This window comes from Vigna angularis, chromosome 2 (assembly GCF_016808095.1).
Source record: "Vigna angularis cultivar LongXiaoDou No.4 chromosome 2, ASM1680809v1, whole genome shotgun sequence".
In the NCBI taxonomy this organism is placed as follows: domain Eukaryota; kingdom Viridiplantae; phylum Streptophyta; class Magnoliopsida; order Fabales; family Fabaceae; genus Vigna; species Vigna angularis.
Window position 1 is genome coordinate 34358472 of NC_068971.1, and position 17549 is coordinate 34376020.

At 32.5% G+C, this 17549-nt stretch overlaps 2 protein-coding genes across 3 annotated transcripts; one reads left to right on the top strand and one right to left on the bottom strand.

The window, feature by feature from the left end:
• Positions 1-7295: 7295 nt before the first annotated feature.
• LOC108327969 (spermidine hydroxycinnamoyl transferase) lies at positions 7296-8905 on the bottom strand. Its single transcript, XM_017561723.2, has one exon. The coding sequence runs from the start codon at positions 8852-8854 to the stop codon at positions 7490-7492; it is 1365 nt and encodes a 454-aa protein (XP_017417212.1). The 5' UTR covers positions 8855-8905; the 3' UTR covers positions 7296-7489.
• A 3908-nt stretch (positions 8906-12813) lies between these two features.
• Positions 12814-13999, top strand: LOC108328657 (ethylene-responsive transcription factor 3-like). 2 transcript variants are annotated; one of them, XM_052873212.1, is made up of 2 exons: positions 12814-13122; positions 13237-13999. In XM_052873212.1, the coding sequence occupies exon 2, from the start codon at positions 13522-13524 to the stop codon at positions 13945-13947; it is 426 nt and encodes a 141-aa protein (XP_052729172.1). In that variant the 5' UTR covers positions 12814-13122; positions 13237-13521; the 3' UTR covers positions 13948-13999. The 2 variants fall into 2 exon arrangements, with proteins under 2 accessions (XP_052729172.1, XP_052729170.1); XM_052873210.1 differs by having other exon boundaries at positions 12814-13074.
• The last annotated feature ends 3550 nt before the right edge of the window (positions 14000-17549 follow it).

A 17549-nucleotide genomic window follows, 5' to 3' on the forward strand; every position in this document is an offset into this window, starting at 1 on the left:
GGTGCCCTAAGGCCTCACTAAACTTTTCCCCAACCTCATTCTTCCATGGTCACCACCTGAAGTCAAGCCCAATTTTCTCACAAGATGGAATTGAACTCAATGGAAACCCTTCAATATCAAATGACAATGCTAATCTAGCATTACGAAGGATAGTGTAGGTGCTACAATGTCGAGCTTCAAGCCCTATGCGCCAAACATCAAGCAGACCTCCAAGAGCTTTAACAGAAGTTGACTAGCTTAGAGAAAGACAAATCACGTCCTTGACCTCGACCTAACTCCCCTAGAAGAAGGCTCATGTAATTCTCGGGCAAATAGCAACCCGTCAACACAACGAGGTTCATGTGGAAGCTGCGATCGATACCTTCGATGTGTGACTCAAAGATATTGGAGCATGTCAACCTGTGCAAAATAGAGGAAACTCGCAGATGCTCCCGCTACTCAAAGCACGATAGGCATAGACATCGTATCTCGCACCGAGATCGAAATAAGCTTAGTCCCAAGATTCCACAGAACTTCCCAACAGGCGGGTTAAGCGGGAAGAGAGTTAGGCTTCCTGGGTACATGCCCAAAATTTTTGAGACAAGACCAACCACATCAAGAACTTTCATCTTTTCATAACAAAAGTTTCTCGTGCCCGCATCTCCAAGGAAATCCTCATCAACATTGAAAAATACAATAAGACAACCAACCTCGACCACCGATCTGAAGGCTTATATATACAACAAGACACACACAGACACACTCTAGGAATTTTGAGTGTGCCGTGAGAGTTTAATCGAGTGAAGGTCTGTGCGAGCTCAAGGGTGTGGTAGAAAGTCATTATATATTCCTGGAAAAGGCTGAGTGGGAAACCATGGTAAGGGGAGCTTAAATTCTTGATTTTTGTTTTCTTTTTTTCCTTTCTTGCCATGTTGTTGTATATGTTTCCGGAATGTTTCCATGTTATTTTTATGTTTCTGGACTGTTGCTATGTTGTCATTATATGAAATCATGGTCTTGATGTATATTGTCGTGTTGTTTTTATATGAAGTTGTAGTGGTGATACATGTTTTCATGATGTTTTATATGAATTTGTGGTGTCCAATCTATTATTGTGCTATTTTATTTGAGGCCATATTGTTTGCGTATGTTACCATTTTATTTTATATGAGCCCTGTTATTTGGGTTTGTTGTCGTGTTGTTTATCATGATGTCATGTTGGTTGCTATGTTGTCGTTCTATTTTGTATGATGTTATGTTGTTTAGGTTTTTTGTCTCGTTGTTTTGTATGATGTCATGTTGTGTGTGTGTTTGATTGAGTTGTTTTTTATGATTGTCGTGTTGTGAGTGTGTTTGACTGAGCTGTTTGTGATTATTTCTGAACTGTAGATGTTGTTGATCGTGTTATTCTATTTCATTGTCGAGCTGTGTGGTTGTTATGTTATGTTTGGCCATGAGTGTGTTGTTTGTTTGTGTTTGTATGATGATCATCAAACTTGTGTCACTATACGGGAGCAAATAATCTTTTATATGATGGTGGTGTTGTTTAAAGCGAGGAAATGCGTAAGGAAATCTTATGAGAAATTTTTGAAATATATTTGAGACAATAATATAGTTTAGTTTGAGAATTTTTGAACATTATAAGTTGTAATTGGATTATTTGTTTTTTTGGCATAACTTTAATTATTTTCACGACAATGAAATAAAGTTTTTAACTTTTCATTATTTCGTGATGGTATTAAAAGTCACTTTTTCTTAGGTTAATTAATTACATGTGGGATTCCGAAGGGGGTGTTACACGAACCAGTCTTAGACCAGTAATACGTGCTACCTCTGTACTCGATACTTTTAATGTTGTAAAGGAATTTTCAAAGGTTGTGTTGTGCTACTCAAATAATCTTGTGTTGCTTATGTTGTGATTATTTTCTAATAACATCTTTCCTTTTTTTGAGTTGCTAAAGTGTGTTGAGTTTCCAAGAGTTGATTTAGTTGGTTTACACTTTTGATCTAAGGTATGACATATCCTCTTAGTGATATTTAAGAAATGATATTGTGTTATTTACTATCTTGTGCATATTTTGGTTGTAGTGAGTGTTTGTATAAACATATACAAGTATTGGATTCCACTTGTTCAATTGAATAATTGATGCTAGATGTAAAATCAATAGTAATATGAATTAGTATATATTTTATGTGATATTTTTCTTTCTTTATAATTTTTTATCTTATTGATTTCAAATGTTTATCAAGATTGATTCCTACATTCAAATTTCTATTTGAAACAAGTTTTCAAAGAAATGAAGAAAGGGTAAAGATGTCATTCTATTTAGCTTAGCCTCATATTCTTTTCTAGCAAATTGTTGTTCTTTACAAGTCTTCCTTTGAATAACAACACATGACATTGTCATCTTAAAGCCAAAGACACCATTCGACTACCCAATCTTCCATCCAAGAATTAAGAAAATCATAATCTCTCAAACAAGCACCTTTAACACTACTAAATTCCTTCCATAATTCAGACTTAGCTTGTATTATCTAGCACAACCCTTACAAAACCCAAAACATCCAACCAAACCTATACACCATATCCATCAAAATCAAAGCTCTCACAAACTTACATCGTTCCACTCTGCAAGAATTTTTCCAAGATTCCACTTACATCATTCCACTCTTCAAGAATCTTTCCAAGATTCCATAAGAACCTTGATAAACATCACCATCTCTTCTTCTTCGATTCTCTCATTCTTCTTATGTTGGGAAGCATGTAGTGGATTGATCCAATCATCTTTAAACTCTTTCTCATGTTCACATCAATATAATGGAGTATGACGCCACTTTTAAACAAAAATTATATGATTTGTATTTCTTTCTTTTTATGTATTACTCATCTCTTGCTCCAGTTTTGCATAAAGTAGAACTCCCAACTCATTTATGTGCATGTGTATATGTATTGCTCATCCTTTGGAATTTTTTTTATAATGACTCATGTTTTTAGATGTTTTGCATCGCTTATATAAATAAGTATAATTAATGTATTTTTGTAAAGGGTTAGAACACTTTATAAGTGTTTTACTATAATTATTTATTATATTTTTTTTATAAAAAAACAATAAATGATTTCAATAAAAATATAGTTATATTGTAAAGGTAAAATAAAAATAAAAATAAAATAAAAAATAGGTTAAATATGTTTTTGGTCCCTTAACTTTCAGCGAAAATTGGAATTAGTCCATATTCAAAACTTTGGCCTAATTTAGTCCCCAAACTTTAGAAATGTGTGAATTTAGTCTTTTTAACAAAATTTTGTTAAGTTTATTTGATGTTTCAAGTGCGTTTCATGATAACATTTGAGTTGTTTACACCGTTTGACACATTTTTGCTCCAATATTCACGGAGAAATGCGTTTGAAACATCAAATAAAGTTAACAAAATTTGGTTAAAAGGACTAAATTCACACATTTCTAAAGTTTGGGAACTAAATTAGTCCAAAGTTTTGAAGAGGGACTAATTCTAATTTTCGCTAAAAGTTAAGGGATCAAAAACATATTTAACCCTAAAAAAATATGACCATTATTTTATTAATAACATAAAAATAATATGTATGAATGTTGTTTAAAAACACCTCAGGAGATAATATCGCAATTTTTCTATAGTTAAATCATTCAATTTTACTTATAACAAAAAAGCTACAATTTTTATATTTTAAAATTTTAATATTTAGTTTCCATAATTTTTAATTAAATTGTAGTTAATGTTATTGCTAAATAAAACAATAAGAAATTACACCATGTTAAAAATATAGGGAGGTGAATTTTATATTTTAAAAAACATAGAAGAAGTAAATATTTTTTAAAATAGTAGAGACTGTGGTCATTCATTTATTAAAGTTCAATAAAAAAAATAACACGAAAAGGTATAAAAAAGAATGTGACTGTAATGTATCTAACCTAATCGGAAGTATGTGTAAATTTTTCTTAATTTATTCATAAATCTAATAGATTTATTAAAGTTTACATGTACACGGTAAGCCAAACTTTTTTTTAGTGGTTCAAGTTAGTCGGTATTTGAAGTAAATTGCACGTTTGTTGTAATCCATAAATTATGCTTTTAAATGTCAACAAATCAATTATGAAACCAAGTCAAACACGAATTGTTCTCTCTTTTGGATAACAAACATTAAAAAAAAATCATGTTAAATACAGTAATTATTTACATGTCCTTCTGTCGGCACAATATATATATATATATATATATATATATATATATATATATATATATATATATATATATATATATATATATATACGGGAGAACTTCAATATGCACCTCCATTTCTTCTTCCAGCACCTCCAAAAATTGCTCTTTTTAATAAAAGAAAAAACAAACGTTTTCCATATTTAATTTTTATCAAACTTATTTAATGAATCTTTTTCTATATTTATTTAACTGCATCCCTTTTTCTCAGTTGCTTCTCCTTCACTCTCATAGTGTCTTGCTTCGTTCACGAGCTTCATAGTTTCTTCTTTCAAGAGCTTTACGAGCTTTGTGGTCATGTTCTCCCTTCTCTGGGTGTTCGTGGACGGTGGTCCTTATTGGTGCATGTGTTTGTGGTGGTGAGTTAGTGTTCGTGTGTGGTAGTGGTTTGTAGTATACTCGTGAAATAAGTTTTGAAAACTCCTATTATATTATAAGTATTTAGTTTTCGAAAATGGTTGAGTTGATTTTTTAATCGGGTTTTAAAAACGGTTAAGAAATTAACTGTATTAAAAAAATTAAATATTAATGTTAAGGAATAAAAAATTGTTTATTCTTTAATCGATTTTCAAAAACCAGTGAAACCATAACTAGTTATCAAGAATTAGTTAAGATTTTATCGGGTTTTGAAAATCAAATGATGCCTCATTGGATTTTAAAATGACTAAGGTCTTATCGAGTTTCAAAAATTGACTAAAACTTTATCAGATTTTGAAAATCGATTATGGTCTCGTCGATTTCAAAAATCAGTTAAGATCTCTTCAATTTTCGAAAATCGATTAAGGTCTCGTTAGTTTTTGAAAATTGGTTAAGACCTCGTCGGTTTTCGAAACATGGTTAAGAACTCGTTAGTTTTCGAAAATCACCAAAATCTTAACCCGTTTTCAAAATTCGATGACACTTTAATCGATTTTCAAAATTCGATAAGGTTTTAACTGATTTTCGAAATTCAATGAGACTTTAACTTGTTTTCAAAACCCAATTAAGGCTTGAGGGGAAAAAGAACTAGCGCATTTCAAACATATATACTATTGATTTATTACAGGTACTACAATGCAAATCAAACCAAGCAACTCAAACTAAATGAAATTTCAAACAAATACAAACAATGCTTACAATTCTCGGATGACTGGATTGACCAAAAACATTTGGTCATGTATGATAACAAAGACGAAACTAGCAAAGAAACAACGGAAGAGTGAAAAAAAAAACAAAAAAACAAGAAAAAGAACGAGAAAGTGGAGGAAAGAGGCCCTGTTTGGGTTGAAAAAGAGTTACAACGACTAAGACAACCCACCTTTATGTTGTGTTCATTTAAGGGGATATAACTGCTTATGTTGATATGTGAATATGGATGTGTGAGGATTGTAGGTATTCGTTTGGACTGATTGTTGAGTGAGTGACAGAGCGGATTTAAGGGATGGGTGAGGTTTTGCAATCCTTTGAAGTTGCTCGGATCTGCGGGGGTTGAGGATGAAATTCCAAACTAACCCTTCATCATTACCATATTTACCTGAGAAGATATTAGGTTATATTAAGTATGTTGAAGGAGAAGTCATATCCATTGAAGAAATTGAAGATGAAGGTGGTGTTCATGGAGGTTATAGAGGAGTGGAACTTGGAGTTGGAACCAATTCCACCAAAGCCTTATTCAATTCCAAGGCTTGTTCAAAGCACACAATGCATAGATTCAGGTATTGTATTCGGTTACAACAATTTGTATTAGGTTCCAAAAAAGTGTATTCGAATACACAACCCTTTATTTGATTATCTTTCCTTCATATTCGGTTACACGCGAAATATATTTAGTTCCAACTACATGTATTTGAATAGTAATAATAATAAACAATTTTTTCATGTTAGAAATTAATTTTTATTTTTCCTCTCCGTATAATAATTTTTACAATTATATATAATATTAACAATTATCATTTTATATTACTTTTACTAGTAAGAGTGTTTTGATAATATACAATTTCTACTAATTAAATCATTTTTTTTATTTATCTGTCACATCACTTAATTCCTACACTAATTTTCATAAACTTTTCTTTCAAATTTACTCTCACTCACCTTCCAATCTTTTAAAAATAACAACAATAAATTCACCCTCAAATCTCCTCAAATTCATTCACTCTCTCACTCCCAAATCTATTATCTTAACAAACACAACCTTAAAGTTAGAAACAGAGAAAAAAAGGTTTTAAAAAAAATTACTTTGGTAAAACTTATTTCAACGAAAAGTTATGTTTGCCATTTTAAAATTTTTTGAAAAAAGTTAAATGGAAAAAAAAAAGTTGAAGATGCACAGAAGAGTTAAATAGTGCAGGAAAAAACACTCTGATATATTTGTGCAAATTACCATAACACCTAATATTTATGTACTGTATAATTAATAACAGTTAAAACTGTCATAAGTTGCTTACTTTTAAAAGAATTTAAATACGAGAAACACCTAAAAACATCACTATTTTCATTGTATTGAAATATAATGAAGTACTGTTGTATAACCTCATAATTTATTAAATCTGCTTTTCATAAATAACAAAAAAGTATAAAAATACAGAGTAATAGTGAAACATATACTTTTAGAAAATCACAATTCAAAGGAAGGGAGAAATTAAAGTTGTGATTTTATTGCTATAATGTAACACTTGAGTGATAATAGAGCTAATACAGAGTGCAATTAAAATAAAAAGCATTGCCCCCACCCAGTTCACATTAGTGGTGCCAACAACTACTTAACCTCTAATCTATAGGGACCCTCTTACATATAATGCCACTATTTCTTGATTGTGCTATTGAAACCTCTGCTTTCAGTTCCACCTATGTCACAATCGACCCTTCAAAAACTTCACACACATTCTCTTCCAAGCCTTATCTGGCTCCCACGCTTGAATACCAACACCATTCTACCATTCAAAACATCAACTCGTGTTTATGTATTCATTAATCATATCAACAGTTCTAATACTATAATTAGCTCATAAACCAACATTCTATAAAATCAATCTAACTTAAAAGGGAAAATGAACATACTAAGATGCAGTTTGATCCTGAACTTCCACACAGAAATCAATTCTGGAAACCACTTAGATAATCAAAACACAGAATCATACAAAGAAGCCTCGTCTAATTTTCTGTTAAGATGTAAATTTTCATCACAGATTTCTGCAAAGAAAGTTCAACCAAGTTCTATTGTGCCCTTTTATAAAAGAAGAACACATACAATCTTTTTAAAACTACATGTCATCTATCACAATTTAGAAGCATGCTTCTCTATATCCTCAAAGAACAACTTCTTCAACGCATCTACATACGATCTCCGCAAACAAACAGCTACAACGAAGCCATCACCACTTGCAGTGTCCAAAAGGAAAGCCTTGGCATTAGAATTAATGTTCCCGGGAAGCAAAATAACAGGTCTCCCCCACCCAAAATCCGTCTTAAAATACGAAAAATTGGCCCAACCAACCACATTCACATTAGGGTCTTCTCTACCTTTCCCAGCAGAGTTGTAAAACGTGTCCCTGAACAAATCCATGTCCTCCACACGTTCTATATAATCAAGAGCAGACCTAACATACTCATCACGCATTCTCTCAATCGATTCGCTCACTTTCCTCACAGCATAGCCAAGAGGTTTCTGCATAATGTCATCAAAGGAACAAGTTTCTGTCACAGTAGGAAATGTTGCATTGCCAAAATATGCAGTGGGAAGAGATGGCCTCAAACGGTTTCTACAGTTAACCAAAGTGTTCAACCTCGTCGGTTGAGACGCATCACCTAAATAACGAACCCTGCACATGCACCTCCACAAGTGACCACTTATGACCTCAAAGCTGGTAAAACCTCGTACGGGAACCTTACCATGCCCACTTCCAAAGTCATTCGCTTTATTCTTCAGTTTCTGAACTTGCCCTTTTGTGAGTACCATCAAGGCCGTACCCAGTTCATGTTGCATCACCTCATCGCGTTTTGTCCAAAGGGGCGGTGGCAGAAACTCGGGATGTTCAAACCGCGGCGGTTTATTCAGTTTGAACGAATCTAGTTTCGATCGATCAAACAAAGGAGTCAAACCGGAATCTAAACTCTCCCCTCTGGCGAGTTTGGCCCAGGAGCTAATGAAGTTCGAAAGTGAAGTTCCGTCAAGGAAAGCGCGAAACATGGCAATTCCAAGTGTGATGAAACCACACGGGAACCTGGTGACCTGCGCCACTAGCAAGGGAACATCCTCAATCGGGACATCGTAGTTGATCTTGGGGACAGCGTAGGTGGGAGCGAACTCACACAGATCTTCAAAACTGAGTTCAGTGTTGCACGTGGCTACCACGAGAAGCACCCCTTTGGCGTTGCAGAGAAGCTGGAGGCGGCCACCGTGGATCCGGCTCAAGCGACCGGCTAAAGGGTGGAAGACAGTGAGGGTTTTGCTGAGAGAGGTTGAGAGAGTGTGAATCGCAGAAGCGAAGGATGAATCATCGGTGATGCGTGTGTTGGAGTAGATATAGAGCTGAGATCCGTGGTTGGGAAGCTTGATTTGGTCGCAGAGGGAGAGTGAGGAGATTGAAGTTGGCGTAATCTCGGAGGGCACCACAACATCGGAACTTTGGATGGTAACCATGTTTTTGGCTAAGTCTTGATGCCGTCCATTGTGGCTGTCTCTTTAGCCGCATATATAGAAAGTTCGTATTGGTCATTCCTAACGTAAACTTTTCTTAAAACAGAAATTATACTTTCAGAAACTAATATTCTTTTAATGAGAATGTACTTTATTTTACCTTTTTTATTTTTTAAAATATAAAATTTCACTCTTTTAATTATATTATTTTTATAATATGTGTTAAATAAATATAAACTTGGATAATCCTTTCCTGCCTTATGGTTACTTCACACGTCAATTTTTTTTTTCTGAACTGTCTTTATTGATAGTTTTATTACGCTTCTTTCCCGAATAAACCTAATTTAAAAAATAAAAAAAACGTTTCCATGTCTGAACCTGGTCTCAATTTATTTAATGTTTTAAAATTCCAATTAGGAAATATAAAATTCATACAAAATTAAAGTAATAGTTTAAATTTTTTATGTTATTAATTACAAATAGTTCTATTAATTACAAATAGTTCTATTATAAGATGTAGAGAAATTTAAGGTTAAATTTTGATATAATACATCGAAAATTCTTTTTTTTTCAAAGTTAATGTTATGTGTAAAGAAAATAAATGGAATTTAAAGAATAGCAATATAACAAAAATGAAACAAATACACATGGAAAGGGAAAGTACATATTGAAATGAGTTTTCTTTTTAATTGGGAAAAATAATTGAATGTTGGCTTATAATTTTTTCAATATTACATTGTTGGAGTGAAGATTTTTTTTATACCTGGTCATCATTAGTTTAAGTTTTGATTTCTACTAAATTGTGAATGATTTTTTTGTTTATAACTCTAACTGGATTTTAGTAATTGATTTTTATGATTTTTTTATGATATTTTTATTCTAGTATTTCATTGATATTGTGAAACACTTAAGAAAAAGATAACATGTGTTGGAAGAATTGTTTTTCTAAATTCACAATTCTTGTAGTTAACATTGTAATCATTTTGAACTTTTCATGATGGTAACGTAACACAATAATTTAATATATGGATGAACTTGTAAAATAGTTAAGCGAAATACTATGTGTTTAGGTAATATCATAACCATTTCACTTTTTATAACGGTTCACGTTGGATAAACCTACTAAAATAAACTATTGCTTCAATGGATGTAATGATTTTATGGTTTGTGAAAAAGCTTTTTCTAGGTGAGTTTAGAAGCGTAATAATTTAGATGTCTTAAATATAATATATTCAATCATGGTGTTAAAATGAGTTTGTGACTTTCACACATCAATTAACATCGTTGTAGCATCATATATAACTAGACTTTCATCAATGACTTTAGGTTGATGGTAGTACAACTTCTTGATCCATGTGCCATAGGAAAGGCCTAAAAGGATGCTTACTCTTTTCTTTAAATTAATGAGTGTTCAATTGTATGGGATAATAAACAATTTAGGAGAAACACATTAAAAGTGGAAGCTTTTCTCATCTTAGTATGACCATTTGTAAACACAACTGCGAGATAATAATTGAAATATTCTTCGTGTTTGTGATGCAAAGTTTTTTATTACAAAGAATAATATTATGGACAAGAGAGTTTTTTTGTAAGAAGAATGGACAACCTAGAAATAAACCAAGATTCACATTTTTTTTAAAGATTTGTGTCTTGTTTGTTATGTTACATTTTTGAGGTTTTGATTGAACTTTCCTTGACAATCCTTCATCCTTTAACGAAAAAACTTTTAAGGTGTTAATTATTGGAACTTTTAAGGTGTTAATTATTGGTTATATTTCTTGGCTTCTTTGTGGGTTTTTGTTGCAAACATATAGGAAGATTTAGAATAAGGTTTCATGAATTTTGGAGGCGATTTAGGTGGGAAAACAAAGTCATGTGCTAAACTTGGAAAAGGTGGGTGAAGTTTATGGTTTTCTTGGAGAAATAAAATTAAGGAGAATCAACACTTTCATCTATGAATTTGAGTTTGCTTTTAGAGAGCAAGACATGCTTCATACTTCTACTCCAATGATGAAAATTAGTTCGAGTTAATTGAGCACTAACAAGAATCATACTAGTATTTTTTTTCTTAGATGTAAGTAATATGAGCTTCACGAGTTTTGAGATTGATCTATGATAAATGCTCAATATGAGTTGATTTTAATGTTAATTTGACATTTATCTTGTTTTGATTCTATAAAATATTTATGTTAATCACCTCAATTTTACTTGTTTTTGCAGGTTTTGATGAAATTCAAGAGTGAAAGTTGAATTTTGAAGAAAAACAGAGAAATTCTAAGCATTTCACAACAAACTAACTTCAGCACGGTTGCAATGCTAAAATTTAGGGCTTGAACCACATGAAGAAAACTCACATTGGAAGGTTTCCTCAAACCTTGAGGCTCAAGCTTATTAAGACAATATTGTCTAGAAACCTTTTATTTTGAAGTTTAGCAAAAGCGTGTAACAAAATAGTGTCTATCAATATGACAATCTAGGATGACACACTAAATGATATCTATGTCCAGACAATATCCTAAATGCAAACAATACTTTAAACAATCTGATAAATAAACTACGCTAAATGCTATAGCACACAGACTATGCTGAACAATATGATAAATGTCTAATGTTTTAAATCCAAATGTATAAATAGTACTTATTATCTATTGTGTTGTTTCTCTTTATCTGTGCAGATCGATAAAGGACAAATACTTTATTCAAAAGTTTTACGTTGATTAAGAAAAACATTAAGAGATTCGAAGACATTTTGGAATGTTTATTCAATGTTTTTTGTCTGCCCCATCTATATAAGCAACATTGTTGCCTCTACAAAAGCAACTTAGCATCTGACCTTGTACAAAAGGCTACACACCTACATCAAGGCTACGAACTACAAACGTAGTCAAACAGACAAATATTCAAAAAGCCTATAAATAGAAGATCTCTCAAGAAAAAGTCAAAGAGGATAGAAAAGAGGATAGCAAAAGTGCGCAAATCCTACAATGACATATCCATCCTAAAGAGAAAAAGAGAAGAGCTCAAAGAAAAGAATACATCTGAGTTGAAGAAAAGAAAAGAGAAGAGAAAAGAGAAAGAGATACTCTCGAGCCTAAGCGTCAAATCTCTTACTATTATAAGATCTTAAAGAGAAACACTTGCGAGTGTTTAGACTATATTGTATTGTAATCAAATCCTCTCGTAAAGAGATTTAGTCCAAAATGCTTGTAAGATATCGTTGATTGCAATTTTGAAGAGAATTAAAACACTTAAAACTGAACTCTTTTAAGTTGAGGAATCTAGGCACGGTAATCTAGTATCAGGAGTGGTTCGAATACTCAAGAAGATATCGACGGGGGCTGAGTATTAGGAGTGGTGCTAATATTCAAAGGAAATCTCCGCGAGGTGTTAAGTACCAAGGTGGTGCGAATACTCAAAGGAAATCTCGACGAGGTAGTTGAGTACCAAGAGTGGTGTTAATACTCATTTGTAATCGTGTGAATATTATAGTGGAACCCTCTGTGAAGGAGACTGGACATGGCTCAGTTGGAGCTAACTAATATAAAATCTCATGTATTATTGTTTCTTCTCTTTACTAAACCATCTCTTGAAAAGATTACAATAAAATGGAACCCTCCAAATAAATTAAAACGTTCGTAAAATGATACCTATAATTAAGATGCTCTTATAACCATATAACAACACTCTAAAGATAAATTAAGCTAAGCTAAAATGTTTGTTAGAAACTTATTTATTTAATTCAACTAGTTAGTTAACCAACATTTTACAATCTTAGATAAACACAATCAGATTCGACTAACTCATTTCGTATAATACACAATATTATATGTATTTTTTTATTAGAAATAATTTTGCCCCAACTGTAAAACCATTTTGAATATGAAATATTTTCTTTGAATGTTTAATGCAAATATATATTAAGAGTTCAAAATCGAAACGATTAGTTAAGATGTCGCACGCAATTCATCTACATTTTTAAGTTTCATGTAAAATTTCTCAAGTTTGACCAAAAAGGTTAGGTCCTGTAATTAGCTCTCAAAGAGTTTGGATACTGAAGCAAAAATTAAATAAAAATAATTCTTCATTACGACCGCCGTCTGCGCCAAACCCTTCCCCGTCTATCATGGCAATGGATCTACCTGATCCTCACGGTCGAGGACGTCACCATGGAAGACTTCTGTTGTGCCGTCTGCGGCTTTCACTACTTCAGCTTCCCCTCCAAGGTCAGCTACACCCTCCCTTATGTCTGGGTTTGGAACTCCGGCAATCATGTATTTTACATTATTATTTACCTTTTGTAAAAGGGGGAAAAATTAATAATAACTAGATTGATTTTATATAGTAGTGCAAACCCAAGTATTAATTTACTATCTATTGCATTTCAGTTGTTGCAGATTGGTGATTATGGAATTGGAAGATAGTCGAAGCTTGCAGTCTGTAATATCAGATTATAGTGCCAACCTTTCTTGAGGTACTAAGACTTCAGAGGATAGACCTAAATCTTGTTTTGGAACTCAAAGATCAAACAGTCTGTTCCCTAAGGGCAATTTTATGTCTCTTGAGGGAAATGTGATTGAAATTCATAACAACCTAAATTTGGTTTCTTCAATTCATGCTAAAATAGCCAGTTGTATTTTTTTTCTTATTTTTTTATTAATTTCTCCGAAGAGATGCGAAAGGGAATAGGAAGGGCGGCGTCGGTGGTCATGGCGGCGGCTGCGGCGGCCAACAAATCCCTTTTAAAGGAGCCTCGGTACCGAGGCGTGAGAAAGAGACCGTGGGGGAGGTTTGCGGCGGAGATCAGAGACCCGTTGAAGAAAGCCAGGGTTTGGTTAGGAACCTTCGATTTTGTCGAGGAAGCTGCTCAAGCCTACGACGCCGCCGCACGGACTCTCCGGGGTCCCAAGGCCAAAACAAATTTCCCTCTTTCACACCCTTTCTACATCGTCTCCTCGTCGTTCCGCCCTCCCCTGCCTTTTGATCTCAACGCGCCACCGTTCGACGATGCCGCTGCCGATGACGATCTCCGCTGCACCGCGCTCTGCCTCCTGAACGTGCCGTGGTGGTTTTTAATTTCCAAATTTTTTCACCCTTGATTTCTTCTTATTGTTGCGCGGATTAAATTATAATGATGATCAGATGTAAGATTGTGGCAATATGATCTTAGTTCTGAGAGGGAGATTCCATCATTTGGTGTATTTTCTCTTTCTAAAATTTTATTTAGGAGGAAATATTGAATGAGAGAAAAAAGTAATTAAGAAGGGAGTTGGAGGATGATGGAGATGAATAAGGGAGGATTGAAGCTTCAGCTTGAAGACGAAGGAAGGATCCACGTTTCAGAAGAAAAAGGGAAGTGACATGGTAAATTGTGAGTCATTTCGGACAAAATTTAAACGCTGATGGTTTTTATGACTAAAAACTCGAGTTTTTAAAAAAAATAAAAATGAATAAACCTTTAAAAGAACGAAATTCAAAATAACGTGATACTTGAAAGATTAAAAATATATTTAACTTTTAATTTTAAAAATCTAATATTATTCAACCAATATAAATATTCTCTTTTAATATCAAAATATCTTTTAGCGAATAATTATAACCGCATAATTATTTATCATGTCATCATGGTCGAAACATAAATGACAGTTTTTCACTGGAATGTTAAGTTCTAAATAAATCAAGTAAATTTGACTTATCTAAGTTGTGAACATTTTATTTTAATAGAGTTAAATAACTAAATTATTAAAATAAAATAATTAATAATATTTTTCTCTCTTTAAAAAAACATATTTTTTCCATCTATATATTCATTAGTTTAAAGGATTCAAAAGTATAAATAAATAATATAAAAGCTATAGTACTAATCATTATAAAGGGAATATAATGATGATTAAAATAGGTTTCTAATAATTATTCAATAACAACTTTCAATATAATTGTTTGTTGTAAGTGAGAAGAATTGACGACAATTCAAATTGTCATTGTATGTTCAAATAACCAATGACATTTAAAAGTGAAAATATGTAAAAAAAAACCTAACAATCGTTAGAAATAATCGTCGTAGAAAACAAAAATAGAAAGAAATTAGACAAGAGAAACAACCATCGTTAAAAATAGACTTACAAAAGATGGTTTGTGTTAGAACCATTTTTAAAAAGTGAGATTTTTTTTTTAAATGAACTCTGAATTCGTACATATTCACAATCCTCTACAAATTTTCAAAAACAAACTCATTTTGTAACTCTAAACAGTTTAATACATATAAAGCAGAATACCAATGTTAGAAACAAAGTTTTATAAAAATATAAAATTTCTATAAATAAATATGTTCTAACTTGTAAATTATCCTAAGGTGTTATATATATATATATATATATATATATATATATATATATATATATATATATATATATATATATATATTATCAAAATAGTTTGTTCATGTTGTTTGGACATAAGTTAATGCATTTAAGTCCAATGGTTCTGTATCATAAAAAATCTACAACAAATTAATTGAAGTTGGGATAAATTCATGTGTAAGTAATAAATTATTTTATAAACAAAGATGTTTTCCAATTATAGAAACATCCAATTTCATTCCATTCAAACAATTCATATAAGAACACTTCATCCTTATTCTATTTTCTACACTATACCATGAATGAATTATATAAATTTTTTCATCCTTCTCCTGTAATTTTCACTTTATACGTGTTGAATTAATCTAATTGATCTATATCTATGTTATGTAAATACATTATTGAAATGACTTTTCGATCAATGCATGCAAAGTTAACTTTTTCGATTAATCATTTGTTATGTAAATACAACAAATGATCAAGGTCATCTTGTTCTTCAACCTATTCTACATTTTTGAGCTTAAAAGCCAATGCATAACCTTGGAACCTTAAAAAAAAGAACTTTCTCATTCCTGGAACCTTAAGCTTATTGAAAAATCCTTAACCTCCTTGCCTTGAGTTGAGATGAACATATATGTTAAGATGAGGAGAATGGTTTAAGTTTGGGGGAGTTCTTATCATAAGGGAGCATTGAGAAAAATAACAATATGGGTCAAAAAGAAAGAAAAAAAAGAAAGAAGAAGAAAAATAAAAATGCATTCAATGAACAAAAGTTGGGATATAAGTTGAGAAATGGTTTATCCAATTGTGAAGCAAAAAGAGAGACTAATGTTATATCTTGAAGTAATGTTATATCTTGAAGCAAAAAGAGAGACTTATGTAAAACCAAATTTTTTTCTTAGCCTAGGCACATTACAAGCCTTAAAAAGTCCTTGTAATGATAACTTGCTTGTGAATGTGTTTGATATTGTTGAAACGAAGGGTAAAGTTGATTTGTGTAGCACTGTGATAGTTGAGAGTTAGACACACATCCTTATACACCATTATGCTTGAGTGAAACACTTTCTTTGGTGGGGATTGGTTCCATGCATGAAAACATCTTGTCATGTCAGTTGATCTATCATTTGCATCTATCTTGTGATTTTCAAATGTGAGCACCATGATTGAAGTTTAGCTTGTTGAAACCATATTATCTCTTGAATGTAATTTCCAAGTTGAGCAAGCATGATTGATTTTGTTTATTTGATTGAAACTATACTTGGGTTGCTAGACCATTGTAATTGAATTGTTTGCTAGGAAAAGTACCTTTGCTTGAGGACAAACAAAGTTTAAGTTTGGGGGAGTTTGATAATGTTAATTCTTACCAATATTTAAGCATCAATTTAGTAGCAAAAATCAACTCTTTTCTAGCTTATAACTTGCTTAATCCTCTCTTTTATCTTAATTTTATGAATAATTTTGTTTAGGGCTACTTTGATGTAATTTCATCTATAATCCCTTTATTTTGTAGCTAATAATGTGCTTGGAAGAATCTCCAACAATGTATAGAGTTGAACCAACCACAAGAATCAAGTAGATCTAAAGAAAAAGAGAAAAAAATATACTGTAGAAAAGTCAGGCTGAGGGCCCTGGGTCAGGGGCCTTGGCGCCACTTGCACAAACTGCACAAAAGCTGATTTTTGGTGTGCTCGTGCTGAGGGCCCTTTAGCAGGGGCACTGAGCGCTATGATACTGTCAGAATTTCTTGCCTAGGCGCCCTCTCCAAGGGCGCTGAGTGCCATGCACCTCGCAATTTCGCTTGGGCACCCCCTCTAGGGGCGTTGAGCGCTAACGGCGTTGATGTGGCATATCTGTTCTATATAAACCTAAAACGCGAAGGGGTTTTAGGTCTTTGGAGGCGCGATTCACTCAGAGGAGAGCTTGGAAGGCTGTTAGGGTTTGTGGGAACACTCTCTTCTTCCTCTTTGGTTTCTTATTCTTCTTCCATGGCCATTTTGTAAGCTTAAAGGCTTTCCATGGACATGGAGAGTCAAACCCATCTTGTTGGGATTACTCGTAGCCTATGAACTCTTGTATATTTGTTGAATGATTCAAATATATATATATATATATATATATATATATATATATATATATATATGTCTTTTCTATCAATTGCTAGTATTCTTGTTTCTAATCTTAAAGCTTGCATGTAATAGAGATGTTCATGGCTTGATCTTTGATTCATGGGTATGGGAATGTATCTTGTGTAATCTAGAACTGAAACAAGAGTTCTAGTGGTTCATTGATTCTAGAGATGGGAGATGCTTCACTTATTGTCTTAGATCCTAGTTCTTAATGCG

Coding starts and splice junctions, on each gene's coding strand:
- LOC108327969 (XM_017561723.2), bottom strand. CDS start 8,854: ATGGTTACCATCCAAAGTTCCGATGTTGTGGTGCCCTCCGAGATTACG.
- LOC108328657 (XM_052873212.1), top strand. CDS start 13,522: ATGCGAAAGGGAATAGGAAGGGCGGCGTCGGTGGTCATGGCGGCGGCT.